Source organism: Pelophylax lessonae (assembly GCF_965119305.1).
Source record: "Pelophylax lessonae genome assembly, chromosome: 2".
Taxonomy (NCBI): domain Eukaryota; kingdom Metazoa; phylum Chordata; class Amphibia; order Anura; family Ranidae; genus Pelophylax; species Pelophylax lessonae.
This window is the reverse complement of record NC_138769.1, coordinates 10,336,550-10,358,627: the sequence shown is the minus strand read 5'-3', so window position 1 is coordinate 10,358,627 and position 22,078 is coordinate 10,336,550. Positions and strand designations below refer to the sequence as shown.

General features: G+C 45.4%; 1 protein-coding gene across 1 annotated transcript in view; it reads right to left on the bottom strand.

The window, feature by feature from the left end:
- LOC309547911 (uncharacterized protein) overlaps window positions 1–21,635 on the bottom strand; it is a gene marked incomplete at both ends in the record, with an annotated part of 267,527 nt that extends 245,892 nt beyond the window's left edge. Inside the window, one exon of the mRNA XM_082247911.1 lies at window positions 21,526–21,635. Coding sequence (XP_082104037.1) covers window positions 21,526–21,635 — 110 coding nt within the window. The remainder of the gene's footprint in view (window positions 1–21,525) is intronic.
- Window positions 21,636–22,078: the final 443 nt, after the last annotated feature.

The window sequence follows — 22,078 nt, the reverse complement described above, 5'->3', positions numbered from 1 at the left end:
GGAGACAATATGAAGGAACTGGAGGCCCTATCAGTAACCCAATCTACTATCGCCTGTACTTGTTCTGGCCTCAACATTTGTAGAGGCACATTAGGCCCTGCCAAATACTGCTGCAGGTTCTGTCGCCTACTCACAGCTGAGAAAGGTGTTTCACCTGTGCGTGTAGCTGGCACAGATGGACCACGTCCTCTCCTTGCAACAGGAGCTCCACCAGCAACATCTTTATCGAATTTTGAATCTTCCTTGAAATGTTTTTTTATTGCAAAGTGCAATACAACAGTATGCAATGGGTGTATCTCCCTGTAACATATGCGGACAGGGCCGCAATCAACTTTTTTTGCCCCTAAATATTTTTTTTTTTTTTTACTGCAAAGCGCAATACAACAGTATGCTATGGGTGTATGTCACTGTAACATATGCAGACAGGGCCGCAATCAACTTTTTTTGCCCCTAAATGGGTTTTTTTTTTTGCAAAGCGCAATACAACAGTATGCAATGGGTGTATCTCACTGTAACATATGCGGACAGGGCCGCAATCAACTTTCTTTGCCCCTAAATGGGTTTTTTTACTGAAAAAAGCGCAATACAACAGTATGCAATGGGTGTATCTCACTGTAACGTATGAATGAAAAGCTGATAAATAATTGTCCCCTTAATTGGTGCTTGTTGAATAGCAGATTTGAAATGCAGTGTCTGTCTAAACGCTGTATGTCACAGTAAAATATAAAGGAAAAAAGTTTTTTTCTTTTTTAAATGCAGATTAAGCAGACACATATGCACTCAGCTTGCAGTAAATGGCCGCTACACACCGCACGCCTAACAGGTTGGATACTGTTGTTGTTCTATTCCACTATTGAATAAAAAAAAAGAAAAACATTTGAATGAAAAACTGAAAAATATTTTTTTTCCCATAAATACTGAAAAATAATTATTTTCCCCTTACATTGGTGCTTTTTGAAGAGCAGGTTAGAAAATCAGTCTGTCTAAAGACTGTATGTCAAAGTTAAATATGAAGGAAAACATTTTTTTTTCTTTTTTAAATGCAGATTAAGCAGACACATATGCACTGAGCTTGCATTAAATGTGCAGCACCGCACGCCTAACAGACTTGCAAAAGTTATTTTTTTCTCATTTCTCCTCCTCACTGGGCTCGGGTCAGGGCATAAAGATTGTGCACTATACCCCCACACAATACAATCAATGTAGATCGCTGTCTGATTAAAGCAGATTGTTCCTCCTATGCTTTCCCTCAAAACAATCTCCAGTCTGACCCTACAGTAATCTCCTATCTCTCCCTACGGGCAAAAAGATTGTGCACTGCACCCCACACAATCAAATCAATGTAGATTGCTGTATGATAAAGCAGATTGTTCCTATGCTTTCTCTAAAAGCAATCTCCAGCCTGACCCTACAGTAATCTCCTATCTCTCCCTCAGCAGCAGCAGTCAGGAACCTCTCCCTAGTATAGTTATAGCAGAGTGACGCGCAGCGCTGTGTGACTCCAGCTTATATAGAGTCTGGGTCACATGCTGCACTGGCCAATCACAGCCATGCCATTAGTAGGCATGGCTGTGATGGCTTCTAGGGCACACTAGTTAAACGCTTGCTGATTGGCTGCCTTGTACCTGTTGAAAGCGCGTCATTAAAACCACGCCAAAACATCAAATAACGTTACCGAACAACGGACAGTACCCAAACATACAGTGAAATGTTCTGGTTCGGGTCCGGGTACCGAATACCCAAAAGTCCGGTACGAACTCGAACAATACAGTCTGGGCTCGCTCAACCCTACAGGCGATGTATGTATTTAGGAGCAGTAACACTGCTGCTGACAAACCCTGGGATGAGCTGTAGTGGGACACCTTTCTAGAAAGTGTGACTGTCCTGGCTCATGGGGCCTCCTACTGGCCACGGGCCCTCGGGCAGTGCCCGAAATGCCCTAATGGTCAGTCTGCCCCTGCACAGCGGATTTTTTCCATCTTGCCCAATGGAGTCAGTGGACATTGGCCCTTCTACATCTGGATATATTGGCCTTCTATCGTACCATTTTTAATGATGCTAATGATTTTAACTCACTTGCCTACAATAATACAATATTGAGACTTCCATTTGGTTCCTTATACTTCACGAGGATATTATGTCCACTATCCCTAGCCCTGGGATAATGAGCAGTGGGACTTGCCACAGGGTCCAGCGCTTGGGACACTTTTCTGTTGTCACCCGTACCTGCCTACTACCCTACAGTCTGCTACCAGCAACCGTCTCAGCTGCCTGCTGTTGCCAGTACTGGTCTGCCTCAGTCAGCAGCCTATCAGCTGCCTAATAGCTTGCCTGCTTACTGGAGCCTTCTGATGACTTCACCTGCCCAGCATGGACACCTACCCTGCTGCTAGCAACACCTACAGGCACTTGTGACACTCTGTACTTCTGCACCTCCTGTTTACACAATCAGGACCCCCGAGTCAGAGGTGTAATAGAAGTCTTCCTCATCATGTCAGGCTCTGGTAACAAGTTTGTGATATGAGCTTTAATCACAAGCAGATCCGAGGTGTTGAGAACTGTGAGGAGCCAGAAACTCAGCTCAGATATCTCACCGATAAAGCCCCCGAGATATAAATAATTTTCTGCTCACTTTGAAATCTACTAAACATGAAAGGTTGGATGTGGTTGGCATGACGCACCAGCTTTTAATATTGAAAAAGAAGGAAACACAAGTCTTGCGCTGCAGAATCTTTTTCCTGTTTGTGCTTTCTATAACTCTATAACTTCTCTTTATTTCACACACAGACTGCACACCATGACTGCAGTAAATAGTTTCCTCCATGTCCTCCTCCTGTGGGCTCTTCTCTGTCCAGGCAGAGGGATGTAAGAACATTATAAAGAGGTGATAATACAGTATTATAATCAGACAGAGTACATATCATAGATACCCCGACTGCAGCAATGTGCCCCCTCCATGTCCTCCTCCTATGGGCTCTTCTCTGTCCAGGCAGAGGGATGTAAGAACATTATAAAGAGGTGATAATACAGTATTATTATCAGACAGAGTACATATCATAGATACCCCGACTGCAGCAATGTGTCCCCTCCATGTCCTCCTCCTGTGGGCTCTTCTCTGTCCAGGCAGAGAGATGTAAGAACATTATAAAGAGGTGATAAAACAGTTGTAGTACCCTCCTAGGTAGGTGCTAGTAAGAGAGTATAGTTTTGAGCTCTGTCTGCTTACCAGAGGGGTTGCAGGTAAATCTATGTTGCTCTCTGCCTACCAGAATCTGTTAGTGAGGTCTGCTCAATGTGCTCAGTATGCGATTCATTCAGTCTGAAGAGTGTTTCATGCTGGTCCAATAGGGAGGCATGTTGGACAGTGGGAGGAAACCTGACCAATGGGTGCATAGACTGGCTGTTTCACACTATAGAGAAGTAGAGAAGACAGGAGTCCTCAATCACCATGAATAGGTAAAGTTGGAGTATCCCACTATTTCCTTCTCCTATTCCCATTTTACAATAAACATCAAAAACAACCAAATACCCCTGGATTGATTATTGGAGTGTGAGCCAAGGGAAATTAAGGACCTGTCTTTACTTATGGCTGGGTGCTGGTAACCAGGGGGAACCTACCGAGTGAATATCAAGCAGTTCTTACGGGGGGGGGGGCAGTGCTACACCTAAGAGGAGCTAGGGGGCGAGCGCGGGCTGCCGTCTGCGCTCTCCCGCCCCTGATCGTCAGCGGGGAAGCCGATGCGTGTGTCAGGCGTCTCCGATTGCTGCCTGACACCCGCAATCGCTCCCCGCTGAGAGAGAGAAGGACGGTCAGCTCTTCTAAACACAGCCGACCATCCTTCTCCCTGAAATGATTATAGAGATCATGTGATTCTTCTATATAGGATCACATGTCTCTGTGGTCATCTCAGAAACCATGCCCGCCCACAGTTAGAATCACTCCCCTAGGCTCTCATTTAACCCCTTGATCACCTATACTGTTAACCCCTTCCCTGCCAATGTCATTATTACAGTAACAGTGCATATTTTTAGCACTGATTACTGTAGTAATGTCACTGGTCCCCCCAAAAGTGTCAAAAATGTCAGTTAGGTGTTCGATCTGTCCGCCGCAATGTCGCAGTCCTGCAAAAAATTGCAGATTGCCGCCATTACTAGTAAAAAAAAAAAAAAAAGAACAATAAAAACGACATTAATTTTTTCCCCGTAGTTAGTAGATGCGATAACTTTTGTGCAAACCAATAAAAATACGCTTATTTCGATTTTTTTTTACCAAAAATATGTAGCAGAAAACAAATTGGCCTCAAATGTTACATTTTTTTTTTTGGGAAGGTTATTTAGCAGTAAGTGAAAAATATTGTTTTTTTTTTTTATAAAATTGTTGCTTTTTTTTTGTTTATAACGCAAAAAATAAAAATCACACAGGTGAACAAATACCACCAAAAGAAAGCTCTGTTTGTGGGAAAAAAAGGACGTAAATTTAGTTTGGGTACAGCATCACACGACCGCGCAATTGTCCCTTAAAATAACTCAGTGCTAAATTGCAAAATAGGGCCTGGTCATTAACCACTTAAGCCCCGGAAGATTTTACCCCCATTCCGACCAGGGGGTATTTTGCGATTCGGCACTGCGTGACTTTAACGGACAATTGCGCAGTCGTGCGACGCTGTACCTAAACGAATTTGGCGTCCTTTTTTTCCCACAAACAGAGCTTTCTTTTGGTGGTATTTGATCACCTGTGCGATTTTTTGATCACGCGCTATAAACAAAAAAAGAGCGTCAATTTTGCGAAAATAGCAATATTTTTCACATTTTTTTATATGAAATTCCCCAAAAAAAAAATTTAAAAATCAAAATTTTTTTACTTTTTCGGCCAATTTGTTTTATGCTACCTATGTTTGGTAAAAAAAATCGCAAAAAGCGTATTTTGATTGGTTTGCGCAAAAGTTATCGCGTTTACTAACAAAGGGAAAGATTTCTGTCATTTTTGTTGTTTTTTTTTTAACGTGTAATGGCGGCGATCTGCGATTTTTTTTGCGGGACTGCGACATTGGGGCGGACAGATTGGACCCTTGACTGACATTTTTGACACTTTTGGGGTTACCAGTGACATTTCTACAGTAATCAGTGCTATATATATGCACTGTTACTGTAAAAATACACTGGTAGTGAAGGGGTTAACTTTATTTGGGAGGGAGGGGCTGTGTGTATCCCTAGGGGCGTGCTTTCTACTATGATTGGCTGGGGCTTGAGCTGTATGGACACTGATCAACGGATCTACATACTAGATCCGAGTGATCAGTATCCTAACAGCAAGGAGAATGACAAGCAGCTTGTTTACACAAGCTGCCTGACATTCTCCCTCTCCCCTGCCGATCGCCGAGTGACCGGCGGACATCGGGTCCGCCGGTCACACGCGCGGGGGGGTCCGTGACCACGCGGGAGCGGGAGCGCGCCTCCGGGGGCGCGCGCTCGCTCCCTAGACCCTCACAAGCTAGTGACGTAGCCCTACGTCACTTTGCCTGTGAGGGGCTGACTGCCGACGTAGATCGGCGTTAGGCAGTCGGCAAGTGGTTAAGGGGGGAAATCCTTCCGGTCTTAAAGTGGTTAAAGTGATATTAAAGTCTTGTTGTTTTTTTTGTTTTTCCTAAAAATAATGTAAAAACTTGTTATACTTTCCTCCTCTGTGCACATTGTTTTGCACAGAGCAGCCCGGATCCTCCTCTTCTCGGGTCCCTCTTCTGTGCTCCTGGCTCCTCCCTCCTGTTGGGCGCCCCCACAGCAAGCAGGCACGCTCCTGACCCACGGCTCTGTGTGTTCATTTACACATGGAGCCGCGGGTCGGCCCATGGCTCCAACTGCTGGAAAAAGGCAATCAGGAGTGCAAATCCCCAGAGAGACCAGGCTTTTGTAGGCATCGCAGAAGGTTTTTACTTTCTTGCATAGAATGCATGAAGGTAAAAAACCTTGTGCCTTTATGTAGCACTACCCCCGTAGGGGCCTGCTGAGTATAGATCTATCTTGGGTCTCCCTCTGATTATCCTGTTGCCAGGTTTTGGGTATTTTCACACACAGCCAGGTGCACACACAGTCTTTCGCTCGTTTGCTTCCAATGACCGGTCCAGGGGATTTGTTTTTGGTGTTTTATTTGGAGAACTTGGATAGAAGAAGGGATTAATGGGATACTCCAAATTCAACTTTGTACTGAGGAGGACATCTCTCACTTGGCCTCACTTAGAGGAACTGAATAGCAGATCTTCTGCTGAACCATACAGAACTTGCATGGGAAGAGTAATGCCTCGTACACACGCAACGATTGTTGGCCGTGAATTTTCGGCCAACGTCCGATCGGCCGATTTTCAGCTTGTTAGTATGATGCTTCCGACAACCGACTCCGACTTTTCGGCCGAACAAAATCTGGTGTGAAGGCTATAAAATTTTTGTTGGCCGTCAACAGAACGGCCGATTTTCCGTCAGTCAGTACAGATTTCGGCAGACAAAATTCAGATGAGCAAGACTGGGCATGCTCAGAGAAGAAAAAACACACGGAAAGTAAACCAGCGCATGACATCACTTCTGAAGTTGGTTTTTGTTGGCCGAGAAAATTTGTGTGCAGTCTAGAGCACATTTCAACCAACACAACAACAATGGACAAAAGACAGCCGATCGGTCGGCCGATAATCGTTGCGTGTGTACGAGGCTTTAGTCCTTTGCTTGTGTTAGCAGCAGACTCAGTGAACTCTGTATCTTCACTATCAAGTCTCCACTTTAGCTTACACCCAGCCTGCTGACTTCCTAGCACCAAGAGGGGGATTTTAGCAGCAACAGTCTCTAGAATCCCAGTGGGAAGTCTGTAGTCACAAAGCCCCGCCCACAGGTCACCTTCCTCCATAGTACCAGACAAGATCCATTGACAAAATCCCTCAGTCAGCCCTCAAAAGTAAGGTGACCAGATTTTTTAAATGAAATCCGGGAACATATATATACTTTTTTTTATTGGCAAATGGCACAGGACTGCATAATACACAGAGCCCTGGGCACAGGACTACATAAGACACAAAGTGCTGGGCACAGGACTGCATAATACACAGAGTGCTGGGTACAGGACTACATAAGACACAGAGAGTGCTGGGCACAGGACTACATAGTACACAGAGTGCTGGGTACAGGACTACATAAGACACAGAGCGATGGACACAGGACTGCATAATACACAGAGCTCTGGGCACAGGACTACATAATACACAGAGCGCTGGGAACAGGACTGCATAATATACAGAGCGCTGGGCACAGGACTACATAATACACAGAGCGCTGGGCACAGGGCTACATAATACACAGAGTGCTGGGCACAGGACTGCATAATACACAGAGCGCTGGGCACAGGACTGCATAATACACAGAGTGCTGGGCACAGGACTGCATTACACACAGAGTGCTGGGCACAGGGCTACATAATACACAGAGTGCTGGGCACAGGACTGCATAATCCACAGGGCGCTGGGCACAGGACTGCATAATCCACAGAGTGCTGGGTAGAGGACTACATAATACACAGAGCACTGGGCACAGGACTACATAATACACAGAGTGCTGGGCACAGGACTGCATAATCCACAGGGCGCTGGGCACAGGACTGCATAATCCACAGAGTGCTGGGTAGAGGACTACATAATACACAGAGCACTGGGCACAGGACTGCATAATACACAGAGCTCTGGGCACAGGACTGCATAATACACAGAGCACTGGGCACAGGACTACATAATACATAGAGCGCTGGGCACAGGACTACATAATATACAGGAGGGTGTTAGGCATAGAGTGCAGGGTTCAGAGGTTTGCTATGCACAGAGGACACTTCTGCCCCCACATCCATAGCTCACCTCGGCAACCTTCTCTCACAGATTATCTCTGCAGCCACCTCTTAACCCTTCCCCCACAATAGATAAACTCTCCATCTCTCCATACAGCTGCATCAGCTCTGACCCCTCCTCCCCCACTGCCCTCACCTGTGTACAAACAGACCCCCCCCCCCATATTCTCATCTCCCATTCTCAGCCCTCCACACAGTACATTTTTGGGTCTGCCTCTCCTCCAATGAACAGCAGCAAGAGCGGCCTTAAGATCGTCCAGCAGGGGGCGTTTGCATCTGAGCCACCAGGCTGTCTCTCAGCCAGCATGGAATGCCCTGTCTACATTAATCTGGCGCTGAATCCGGGGACAAAACTGAGAACAGACTTGGACCGGGGACAGTGTCCTTAATCTGGGGACTGTCCCCAGAAACCGGGGACGTCTGGTCACCCTACTCAAAAGAGTCCCTGGGTTTCAGCATCTCTGTTTCTGGCCCTCAGGTCGACCACCTGAGGCAGCATGGCAGCCTGTGCTGGGGAGAGGCAGCAGCCCCCTCCCACCTGGACCCTGCTCTCCAGCCGATGACCAGGAGTAACATGTGCACCTCAGATATAAGTACAGTCACCCAACATGCACTGGGACACCTCCCATGCCTATTGGCCTGGGCTTTACAGATATGCCTTGCTCTCATATGCATGGTTTCCCCGTATCTGAGCATGCAACCTGGCAGGTCAGAAAAGGGGGGGAGGGACGGGCTTGCGCCCTCCCCCGTCCTGATCCATACTAGCCCACATGCCCTCAACATGGGGAGGATGGGTGCATTGGGGCAGGGGGGCTCTTCCCCCCCACCCCAAAGCACCTTGTCCCCATATTGGGTGATGTAACAGAGTGGCCCCACCCCTTGCCTATAAATGAACTGTAAAAGTTGAAGATCGGGCAGACACCAGGTAGCCTCTGAAGAGTGAAGCGTTTTTTATTTTTTTCTATGTTTTGGGTCCAGCAGGCGTCGTGATTGACGATGGATTTTCATTTTTTTTCTTTTTAATAAAGAACTTGTCAAAAACTGTGTTCTGTGGTTTTTACTTTTTTACACTTTTTAGGTGAATGGGTAGGGGTACTATGTACCCGATATCCATTCACATGGGGGGGAGGCAGGATTTTGGGGCCCCCTTGTTAAAGGGGGCTTCCAGATTCCGATAAGCCCCCCACCCACAGACCCTCACAACCACAGCCCAGGGTTTTTGGGAACAAGGTGCTTTGGGGGGGGGGCAAGCGGACTGGTATGGTACAGGAGGGGGGTACTCGCACGTTCCCCACTTTCCTGGCCTGCCAGGCTGCATGCTTGAATAAGGGTATGGTATAGATTTTTGGGTGGACCCCGCACTGTTTTTTTTTAACATTTTGGCGTGGAGTTTCCCTTAAAATATGTTCCAGACCCCAAGGGCTTGGTATGGATTTTGGGGGGGACCCAACACCCTTTTTTAAAAAAATTCTGTCATAGGGTTCCCCTTAACCATAACCCTATAACTTAAATACAGGGCACTTTCATCCCCTTCTTGCCCAGACCAATTTTCAGCCTTCAGTGCTCATTGGCATCTATGGGAAATATGGGACAGCTTGGCATGGTACTGCTCCCTGTATTTAACATTGGCGTCTACGGGCAATATTGGTCAGCTTGACATGGCACTGCTCCCTGTCTAACATTGGTGTCCTCTGGAAATATTGGCAGCTTGGCATGCCACTGCTCACGAACTATAAGTGACAGGGACACAAAACTTGGGAAGCATCAAGAGGGCACCCAGGACTACAACATACAGTATCTATACATTTTAAAAGTGGGGTATGCCTGTGCACTACACTGACTACACTAAACTGACTGAACTCACTATCCACTAACTACCTTCCTAACCTCTATTATCACACACTCTACATGGCTGCCGTGTAAGCAGCAGCCTTATATAGGGGTGTGGACTTAGCCCCTGATCTTTGATTGGCTAAAGGCACCCTGCCTTTGGCCAATCATGGCTCTGACGGGACATTGTGCTGTGACTGGCCAAAGCATACAGGTCAGGTGCATGCTTTAGCCAATCATCAGCAATCAATGCACTGCAACAGCGCAGGGCATTATGGGTGCGCTCATCAGTGGGCAAACTTCCTACCAAGTGCCCCATTTGTTTGTATGTTCAGCGAACACACGAACAGCTGATGTTCGAGTCTAACTTCTTTTCGACTCGAACACAGAGCCCATTCCTATTCCTCAGCTTCTTAGAGGTGGAGTAATACATCCATATGCACCCTAGAGTGGTGAATTTTTCCCAGGTATCAAGTTCTTCACCTTGCATTTCCTCCATTTGCACGGTGTCATTGATTATGTCCACCCAGAGGGACAAAGGAGGAGTGGATGTGCTTTTCCAAAATCTGCAAATGCGGTGTCTAGCTGGAGAGAGGGAAAATCTCAGAAGACTGGATTTCTGAGATTTAACCAAGCCCAGTAAAATAGATGTAGCACTGCTCCCTTGGGAGCTGCTGGTTATGGGTTCCCCTGGGTTACCATTAGCAACAACACAACAGTTCAACATTCCCCAAGTGATTTTGGCTCAGTCAGGAAACAGTCTAGGAGCTTTGGTTTTTGTGTTTTTATTGAGAACTTGGATAGGAGAAGGGAATGAGTGGGATACTCCAACTTGTATAACTATTCACAATTAGCTGGGATGACTGATTAATGCTGATTAATGCTGAGTAACGCTGTGTAGCACTATATAACGCTAGTCATCACGGCTAGGCTGCTGCTTCACCTTGTCATAAGCAGTGACGTAGAATTGTGTGAACTTCCTGAGGTAAACTGTATTGTACTGCAGAACAATCTTCAGGGCCCTTCCTGGCACCCCCTTTGTTCCTATTCTTCAGGGTCAACTACACAGCACCCCCTTTACTGTTAAGCTTCCTGTGTGAGCTAGCTCCTTGATCCCCTGACTTCTTTGGAGGGGTCCCCTTTTCCTAGGCAGATCATGTGGCAAATCCCAGAGTACTCAAGACACTGTTTTTCCTGAGAGACTCTTCCACCAACTCCACTGTCAGCACTCTGGATCCTCTGCAGCTCAGCTCCACACCCGGTTCACTAGGCCGACAGCCTAAACCACTTTTCTCTCACACTGCCGGAGGAGAGACCAGCTGTCTGCCTCCTCCTGGGACTCTGCTTCCTGCCAAAGACCCCTTGTCACATGTCCCCTCCGTATTTATGGTCAATCCCAGGATGCATTGCAGGAATGCCCTCCCACTGGGACTGCCATAAAACATGATGTGTCACTGGCTGGGTTTCCTCCACTTTCCAACAAGCTCCCTCATTGGATACAGTGGGGAAACTCCCTCAGACCCAATGAATCACACCTGAAAACATGTGACAGGCAAAATAATAGATCAGGCTCCCCTGATAAGCAGCAGGAGCAACAGATGCTTTTACCTAGCACCTACCTAACTAGGAGAGTGCTACATCCACCCCCCACCAAAAATGAGCCACGTCCTGTTGGCTCTGGGGCAGCTGCCTCCTACAAAAATGCTATCAAAAACCTAAGAGTATCCCACAAACCTGGAAAAGGGGAAGAGGGAAAAGAACGAATTTACATGAATAAATTACATAGCAAAAATATATAAATATTTTGTTTGTATATGTAGAACGACCCCACAAGGGCTGCTGAGTATGTTCGTTTCCTCCACACTCCCTTGACCCTGAGGCACCTCCAACCCGCTAGACACTATTGGTTGTGATATTGTAGTTCAGAGAAACAACAATGACACTTGAATATCAAAATATCAGTTTACTGACTTGAGAAGGAGATAAACAGATATAGTTTCAACACAACAGGAAATATAAGCAATAAGAGCAACAGTGGGATTCTGAATCTTCAAGTCCCAGAATCACATATAACAATAATACAGACTATGAATAGATATAACAATATCTAACTGAAGACATATTTAAATATGTATGCAGTAGTAATACGATTTCTCCTATAAATGGAGGATGACCCCTCCTCGGGTAAGATCGCGCAAGCAGTGGTTGCCGTGCTGACACCCACCATTACAGCCTCTGTGGAGAGGGCAGTTGCAGCTGGCATGGCCAGCATCAAAAGGGAGCTGGAGGAACAGTCCCACAGACTGAATGAGGTAGATGTCTAGTGTGGAGGACGAACTTTACCAATCTCAAAGCACTGAACAAACTCAGGACAAGCTGAATCCTATGATCTTACAGAAACTGGAAGATCTGGAAAACAGGGTGAGAAGGAGCAACCACAGATTTATTGGAGTCCCTGAAACTGTCGCACCTTCCGCCATACCCGAACTTTGCGCCAGGAAAATACCTGAAGCCTTGGGGTTACAAGGTCTCTGTGTGGTGGAAAGAGCTCATCGGATGGGCCTGTTTTCGGAGGAGCGAAAACCCCACATCCCATCATCGCCAAGTATTTAAACTATGCGGACAAATCAGCTATTCTACAGAAAACCCCCCATCTGGAGGTTTCCCTCATATTTACGCAATAACTCTGACTTCATCTCATACCTAAAATGTTCGTGGGTGGAATACTCATTGACAAATTTGGCACATAGCTCTTCCCCCTAACTTTTCTAGGAGACGGCAAGGCATTTTTTGCGGGGTCGCATTATATCTTACGCGGCAGCTTTTAAGAGAAACGCCAACAGCGGCTATAAACTAGCCAGCAAATGTTTACGGGTGGCACCGCGCACTCTTATATTAACTAACTCCCCTGCAGCTAGAAAAATCTGGTTGGAAGCTAAGACCAACTTTGACTCTTGGGCTGACAAAATAGAACTTATCAACAGGGCTTACCTATCTGCGACTTTGCACAGATTCGGCAACAAAGCTGGTAAGCTGTAGGCGAGACTATGCAAGGGTCCATATTCCCCTACTCATATCAGCTCCTTGCGTGATAGCACAGGAAAAGTTGACTCAACCCCCCCAGGGAATTCAGCACATTATGCGAGACTTCTATTCCTCCTTGTACGCAACGGAGACTATTGATGGTTCCATAACAGACACCTTCCTTGGTAATGCAGGGCTTCCCAAACTTTCCCAAAAGCAGTTATACATGCTGCACGCCCCAATCTCTCTGGGAGAAGTTTCTGCCACCATTAAATCCTTACCTTTAAATAAAGCTCCAGGACCCGATGAACTATCTGGAGAATTTTATAAAGCCCTCTCCCCATGTATAGTTCCCACTTTAGTTAATGTCTACACCTCAATTTGGGAGGGGGGGATCATATCTCCCTAGGGGTAATCAAGCTATTATTAAAAATTAGCTAAAAAAGGTAAGGACCCTCTTGACCCAGGCTCGTATCGGCCCATTTTGCTACTCAACTTAGATGTTAAAATTCTCTCCAAGTTAATAGCCTCACGTTTAGCCCTCATCATGCCACATCTGATTCATCCAGCCCAATTGGGTTTTAATGATGCTGCCAACATTAGAAAGGTTCTCTTAACCCTAGACCATGCCCATTTATGCCCGGAAAGGGACCTCGCCATCATGACACTAGACGCCGAGAAGGCATTCGATAATGTGAATTTTGAATGCCTTCGCAGGGTTTTAGATACCATGGGATTTTAGGGATCTTCTGCCAACTTTGTCAATTTTATGTATGCTTCTCCGGCAGCTAGGTTGTGTGTGGGGGGATGCCTTACTGAGGAATTTTCATCTTTACAAAGGCACACATCAGGTGCTCCCCCTTTCGCCACTCCTCTTCAATCTGGCGATTCAACCACTTTCTTGATACCTGTTGACAAAAGCCCCCCTTCATGGTGTACGTATTGGCTCCCAAGAACTATGCCTATCCTTGTTTGCGGATGATGTCCTGCTTTTCACTTCCGACCCCCTCGCTGATATCCCGCTGATTGTATCAGCCTTTGACAAATTTAAGCTATGTTCGGGTTTATGGATTAATTACTCCAAAAGGGAGATACTTCCACTAGGGGGAAACACAAGCCGACCCTGGGAATCTGACTCCCCCTTCATGATTGCAAAAAAGCATATTACCTATTTAGGCATCAAAATAGGGAAGAACCCCTGATCAATATATACCCTGAACTACCCTCCTTTATTCTCCAAAATACTACGGGAACTGGAAAACTGGATGGAGTTGCCGTTCTCGCTACTGGGCAGATGTCACCTAATAAAAATGGTTAGTTTTGCCCACATACTTTATCCACTGCAGACCTTACCCCTGCTGATTAAACATAAGGATGCGCAATCCATTGAACGTGCCTTTTCCCGATTTTTGGGAGGGCAAAAAGACCTCACATTGCTATTAAAAAACGGAGTCTTCCCAGGAGCGACGGTGGCATCAATTTTCCGAATCTGGGATTGTACGATTTATCTTGCCTACTCAGGGTTGCATTGGACTGGATATCCTGGACTTCATGGTACTCCAACTATGCTTTGGAGTCCCAGATGACCAGCCCTTTCTCCCTGTCAGTTCTTCTGCATACTAAATGGGCCCTAATGCGACCAGAGCTCTGCCACAACCTGCTGTTAAGATACACTGTTGTTGCATGGATGGAGGTGAGTAAGCGTCTTAGACCTCCCCTAAATATTTCTAAATATTTACAGATCCGAGGTAACCCAAATTTTGCTCCGGGATTGGAACACTCCGCATTTCAGATGTGGGAACACAAGGGACTCACACACTTTGCAGACCTCTGTGACCTATCAAAAGGAATCCCCTACACTTATCAAGCTACTATGGACAAATACGGCCTCCCGGATTCGCATTTCTTCTTTCTGGCACAATGTTACCATTCTATTGAATCCTCTACCCGGAACCCTATGAGCAAGTTTCAGCCATCTCTCATAGACAGCCTGTTGGACTTAGGGAAGTTCAATATTTTGAGTATCTACAAACCCTTACTGGCTACTTGCCCTCTGGCTCATTCAACCTCTACCGCCTCCAACTGGCTTAAGGATTTCCCGGGAAACAACGTCCTTCCGAACCTGGCCTCCGCACCACTCTTAGCCTCACTCCGAATTAAATTTGGAAAGAGATCCAGCTAAAGATTTTTCATCAAGTACATATTCCGTTTCTGTCTGACAAAACAAATCCCTCCGCTAGCAAGTATCCTCTATGCTCTGCCGAGAGACCTTCTTTACAACATACATTTTGGTCCTGCCCCTTTATCTCTATGTTTTGGGATCAGCTTTTATCTTTCTTCACTGACATCACGCTTTCCCACATACCTAAAGACTGTTTGCTTCTCATTTTTGGCTACTGGGTGTAATGTTCTGGTACCTCTGGTACCCTTATTCCACTTTCTAACTCAGTGTATGCGTCTCACCATTCTCTTCTGGTAAGTGCGCATACACCTTTAAGACCAATGCTGTCATCACTGAGCGCCGCAGAGCGGCTATTTCAACCGCCGGCGTTCTCACTCACATGTTCGTTCAACCGTCATGGTTGGAGCATCCCTGTCTGAAGTCGGCATACCAGATGTTACTCGCTCCTGTATCTCGCTACTTGAACTTGTTTCATATCTGATCCTGTGTCTCGCCACCCGATCACTCCCGGCATGCTGCCTTCACCCTTCACTCTTCAAATGTGCCTTGATGCTTACCTGCCTTGAAGCTCATATGCTTACAAGCGTACCTCGCTGTCGGAACCTCGCTGCTGATCCCTGTATCCCGCTACCGGATCACTCGCTCATACCGAACCTCTCTACTACTGCTTGCTATTAGTGATAAGTACCCCACAGGGGAATCCTCCATAAACCTTCCTACTAAAGCTTACACTATCTAGCTCTGCATATTAAGGACTATAACTATCATCTGCACTGTTGTTTTAGATTGCTAGCTCTTGAGCCTACTAACATCTATACTTGCACTGGGTTAGACTCTCCTGTATGTCATCTGCTGTCCTACCACCTACTACCATACACGATTGCTAACCTATCTGCATCCTACTTGCTACCATCTATACTCTCATGAACATTTCTCTCAAGTGCTGTTCACCTATTGTCACTGTTCATACCTGTCTCTTCAGCTCATCACCACTATACTGCTATATACATCTATCACTCCAAGGAACATCTTATTGAGTGTGTATATTTGTATGCTGAATCGGACAGACCACAGTGATGAGTCTTGGGAGTTGGGATTGGTATTTCAACATATCCCTACATGACTGCTGAGTGGAGTTTTTCTGCAGCTGCAAATCCATCTTGTTTCAGAAAGCGCAGGAGCGTTACAGATTGAACGAACCAAAAATGGATTCAGCAGATTTACCCACTCAAGTGACACAATTAAAACAACAAGTGACTGCGTTAATACACGCTCTCACTGAAATAAAAGAAGACAATCAGGCTCTGAAGCAGCAGATAACCCGTCTATCACAACTTGCTGCTGCTCAGCCCCCTGAACCCAAAATAAATCCTCCTCTAGTGTTTACAGGTGATCGCAAAAAATTTAGTGAATTCAAAAACGCCTGTCAGTTACTTTTCTTGCTAAAACCTCGTACTTACCTTACTGATCATATCAAAGTCTGTACTATTATTTCATACCTAACAGGTGATCCACGGGCCTGGGCAGACTCTCTCTTTGAGAAAAATGATCAGCTTCTCAACTCCTATGCCTTATTTTTAGCGGAACTCGCTAGACTATATGATGACCCCAATAGGCAGAGTACTGCCGATATTCAATTAAGGTCCTTGAAACAAGGTAGGAGACCTGTAGAAGACTTTGTAGCAGAGTTCAAGAGATGGACCCTTGATTCGGGGTGGAATGATACTTCTCTGAGAACTCAATTTAGACTCGGCCTATCAGAAGCCGTTAAAGACGAGCTCGCCCGAGCGGATTTACCGGACACCCTAGATGCTTTGATACAACTCAGTATCAACATAGACAGGAGGCTGCGAGAAAGAAAGGCTGAAAAGATGGGAATGCCATGGTCCAGTCCTTCTCGGATTTCGGCCGTTGATCCTACTCCTATGGAGGTAGGAACCATACGCCCACCTTTATCAACTACTGAAAGAGCCAGGAGACGATCCAGCAATCTTTGCTTGTACTGCGCATCCCTGGATCACATGATAAGCGTCTGTCCCCTTGTCCGCAAAAAAGAGGGTGAGTGTTCACATGTCCTCCTAGGGGATTGACAACTTCATTTACTAACCCTTATCTTTTTGTTCGTTTGACATTACAGTGGGACCAGACTAGGATTACCACTAAGGCCATGATCGACACAGGATCTTGCGGAAATTATATCGATATACGTTTTGCTACTTTAAATAAAGTACCTATTATTTCAAAACCTAAGCCTGTCTCTGTGAGTCTTATTAACGGTATTCCGTTATCTTCTGGCCCAATCACTAAACAGACACAAGCACTCCTAGTCACCATTAACGAGTCTCATACGGAGACCACTACCTTCGACCTATTGTCTTCACCCCACTTTCCCATTGTTCTAGGACTTCCCTGGTTACACACACATCAACCAACCATAGATTGGAAGAAACGGACCCTAACCTTCCTCTCTTACTATTGCGAGAGTACGTGTAACCTCCCGTCGTATGGAAAGATCCTGTCTGTGGTGTCAGATGAGATTGCACCACTATGTTATCAGGATCTGTCCGAAGTTTTTCTTGAGAAAAATGCTCAAGTACTGCCTCCCCATAGGGATTATGATTGCACTATTGATCTACTCCCAAATTCTAAATTACCTTTTGGTCATGTGTATCCTCTTTCACAGGATGAACTTTCCCATCTCAAGGAATACTTGGATGAGAATCTGACAAAAGGTTTTATTAGACCTTCCACTTCTTCCACAGCTGCAGGACTTTTCTTTGTCCGCAATAAAGACTCAAGTCTCAGGCCTATTATCGACTATAGGCAATTGAACGCCATAACAGTAAAAGATCGTTATCCTTTGCCGCTTATCCCTGAACTCATTGAGCAGGTGCGTGGAGCTACCTACTTTTCAAAATTAGACCTGAAAGGGGCATACAATCTAATCCGAATCCGTGATGGAGATGAGTGGAAGACGGCATTCAGAACCAGATACGGATTGTTCGAGTATCTTGTAATGCCATTTGGGCTATGTAACGCTCCCGCAGCCTTCCAACGATTCATAAACGATATCTTTAGAGACTTACTTGATGTCTGTGTTGTGGTATATCTGGACGATATACTTATTTATTCACGATCCTTATCTGAACATATAAAGCATGTAAGACTTGTGTTATCCAGATTACTCACACACAATCTATACGTGAAACTAAAAAAATGCTTATTTCATAAAGAAGAAGTATTATTCCTAGGATACATCATATCCAAAACAGGAATCAAGATAGATATGAGTAAGATATCCTGTATTCAGGATTGGCCTATACCAACCACCCGCAAAGCACTACAGCGATTCCTTGGATTTTCAAACTTCTATAGGAAGTTCATCAAGAACTTCTCTGCCATTGTGAGACCTCTCACACAACTCACAAGTATTAAGAAACCATTTAAATGGTCAGTTGAAGCAAATGGAGCTTTCCACTTGTTAAAAACAAACTTTACCTCTGCTCCCATACTACGCCATCCAGACCCATCCCTCCAATACATTCTGGAAGTAGATGCGTCAAATATGGCAGTAGGAGCAGTACTTTCCCAACGACCAACGAATACTTCACCACTCCATCCAGTCGCCTTCTTCTCTAAATCTCTAAGCAGCCCAGAGGTGAATTACCCAGTGGGTGAAAAGGAACTGCTTGCTATAAAACTGGCTCTGGAGAATTGGCGACATCTACTTGAAGGCACCCGATTACCAACACTCATATATACAGATCATAAAAATCTTCAATATCTTCAGACTAACAAAACCCTCTCCCACCGGCAGGTACGATGGTCACTATTCTTCCTAAGATTTAACTTCCTAGTGACCTACACACCTGCAGACAAGAATAAAAAAGCGGATGCGCTATCAGGATTAACTGAAGATAATTGCTCTGAAATCCCTTCCGTTCCTATAATACCCTACAAGCGTATTATTGGGGTTGTCCGTTCCTTGAAGGAAGAGATTCTGCACAGTATAGGTTTGGATTCACCTCCACCACAACTAAGTGCTGATGCAGAGGGCTTCCTCTACTACAACGACAAACTCTACATACCCCCTACTATGCGCACCAAGATCTTAGAATTGTCACATGATGTGCCTATGGCAGGACACATGGGTATGACAAAGACCCTTAATTTGCTTACCAGGCAGTTTTGGTGGCCTGATATGAAGACATCTATACAAAAATTTGTCTCCTCATGCAACGTCTGTGCCAGGTCCAAAATAGACACTACAAAACCATCCGGTCTACTATGCAGTCTACCAATACCCCAGACTCCATGGGAAGTTGTGTCCTTGGACTTTATAGTAGAACTACCACCTTCCAAAGGATTTAATACCATTTTAGTGTCAGTGGACCATCTGACAAAGATGGCACATTTCGTTGCTATTCGCAGACTACCTTCGTCCAAACAAACAGCGGAACTACTGATGAAACATGTCTTTAAGTTACATGGTATTCCAAAAACTCTTTTGGCTGACCGTGGATCACAATTCATCTCCAAGTTTTGGCAAGAACTATGCCACATACTACGAATTGAGCGAAAGCTCACTTCTCCCTACCATCCTCAAACCAACGGACAGACTGAAAGAGTCAACCAGTGCATCGTGCAATATTTACGTTGCTATACATCTTACCTACAGGATGATTGGGTGGATCTCCTCCCTCTGGCAGAATTTGCCTACAACAACGCAACCCACAGTACGACCAAACAGAGTCCGTTCTACTTGAACTATGGGTTTCATCCCACTATTCTTCCACCACGCATCCTTCCATCAAGTAACCCAGTAGCCTCAGACTATCTTACCCAAATAAAAGACTCTCTGGGTTTACTTAATACTACCATCTCACACGCTCATAGTCAACAAAAAAAATACTATGACCTTCGTAGAAGACCTTCTCCTCAGTATGCTATTGGGGACCTCGTTTGGCTATCAACAAAGAACTTAAGATTAAAGATCCCTAGCAAAAAGCTTGGGCCTCTATTCTTGGGACCCTTCCCAATCAGGAAACTTATTGGAAAAGCTGCAGTACAGCTCACATTACCAACAGACCTCAAGATACATCCCATCTTCCATGTGTCGCTACTGAAGCCCCATGTTCCTGACCAAGGAATAAGGCCTACCATCCCACCTCCACCTCCTGTACAAGTTGAAGGCGGAGAAGAATATGAGATAAAGGAGATTCTGGATTCCCGTATCCACAGAAGAAGACTCCAATATCTAGTACGATGGAAGAACTATGGGCCCCAAGATGACACCTGGCTGGATACCCCTGATATACATGCCCCTAGGCTGATTCGCAACTTTCATGCGAAATACCCGGAAAAACCAGTTCTAGAGGCCTTCCGGAGCCGGCCTTAAGGGGGGGGTACTGTAATGTTCTGGTACCTCTGGTACCCTTATTCCACTTTCTAACTCAGTGTATGCGTCTCACCATTCTCTTCTGGTAAGTGCGCATACACCTTTAAGACCAATGCTGTCATCACTGAGCGCCGCAGAGCGGCTATTTCAACCGCCCGCGTTCTCACTCACATGTTCGTTCAACCGTCATGGTTGGAGCGTCCCTGTCTGAAGTCGGCATACCAGATGTTACTCGCTCCTGTATCTCGCTACTTGAACTTGTTTCATATCTGATCCTGTGTCTCGCCACCCGATCACTCCCGGCATGCTGCCTTCACCCTTCACTCTTCAAATGTGCCTTGATGCTTACCTGCCTTGAAGCTCATATGCTTACAAGCGTACCTCGCTGTCGGAACCTCGCTGCTGATCCCTGTATCCCGCTACCAGATCACTCGCTCATACCGAACCTCTCTACTACTACTTGCTATTAGTGATAAGTACCCCACAGGGGAATCCTCCATAAACCTTCCTACTAAAGCTTACACTATCTAGCTCTGCATACTAAGGACTATAACTATCATCTGCACTGTTGTTTTAGATTGCTAGCTCTTGAGCCTACTAACATCTATACTTGCACTGGGTTAGACTCTCCTGTATGTCATCTGCTGTCCTACCACCTACTACCATACACGATTGCTAACCTATCTGCATCCTACTTGCTACCATCTATACTCTCATGAACATTTCTCTCAAGTGCTGTTCATCTATTGTCACTGTTTATACCTGTCTCTTCAACTCATCACCACTATACTGCTATATACATCTATCACTCCAAGGAACATCTTATTGAGTGTGTATATTTGTATGCTGAATCGGACAGACCACAGTGATGAGTCTTGGGAGTTGGGATTGGTATTTCAACATATCCCTACATGACTGCTGAGTGGAGTTTTTCTGCAGCTGCAAATCCATCTTGTTTCAGAAAACGCAGGAGCGTTACACTGGGATAAACGTTTGCAGAAATGGTCGGGCACCCCCTCCACCACTCCTCGCCTCTGGATCCTCACTCGTTTGCTGGTGGCTAGGAGAGTTATCCTGACTCAATGGATTTCTACAATTCCCCCCTCTGTATCTCAGGTACAAAAAGAGCTTACACTTCTCCTTAATGTTGACTGCATAAACACGGATTTTAACTCATCTTCCTCCCGACGCCGATTCTACACCAAATGGTCCATTTACCTCTCCTCAACCTCGAAAGACTTGGACTTATCAGACAACTGTTCATCATTCTCATATACAGACCCATCTAAGGAAATAGCCTTGAAGACCCCTACCCACTTAGAGGTCATCGAGTTCTGACATTATTTCGCTTAACCCCTTCCTCTTATTCCCAATTTGTTGTTTTTGTTCTATATGTTAAAATGACATTTCTGCACGGTTGTGTATATCTGTACTATGTCTTAATTGTTCAATAAAATTTTAAATAAAAAAAAAAAGAAACTCACAATAAGCAACCAATTTAAAAGAACAGCATGTCAGCCGTAACTATGCTGGAAGCGATTTCTTCACTTGGCTACATACATTATAATACAGGTTAGGTGCATTAATTGCAATGTACCCACCCACCAAGCAAAATCTGCTCTGGTGAGTGACCAAAACAATCCTAACTAACTACCTCTGCATTACATCACCTGCAAAGAAAAGAGAAGGTTACCATCCTATAAGCACATTACAGTTATTACTGTCTAAACCTCATACTGATGAGAAGACCCTCCCTGCAGGAGCGATCTTC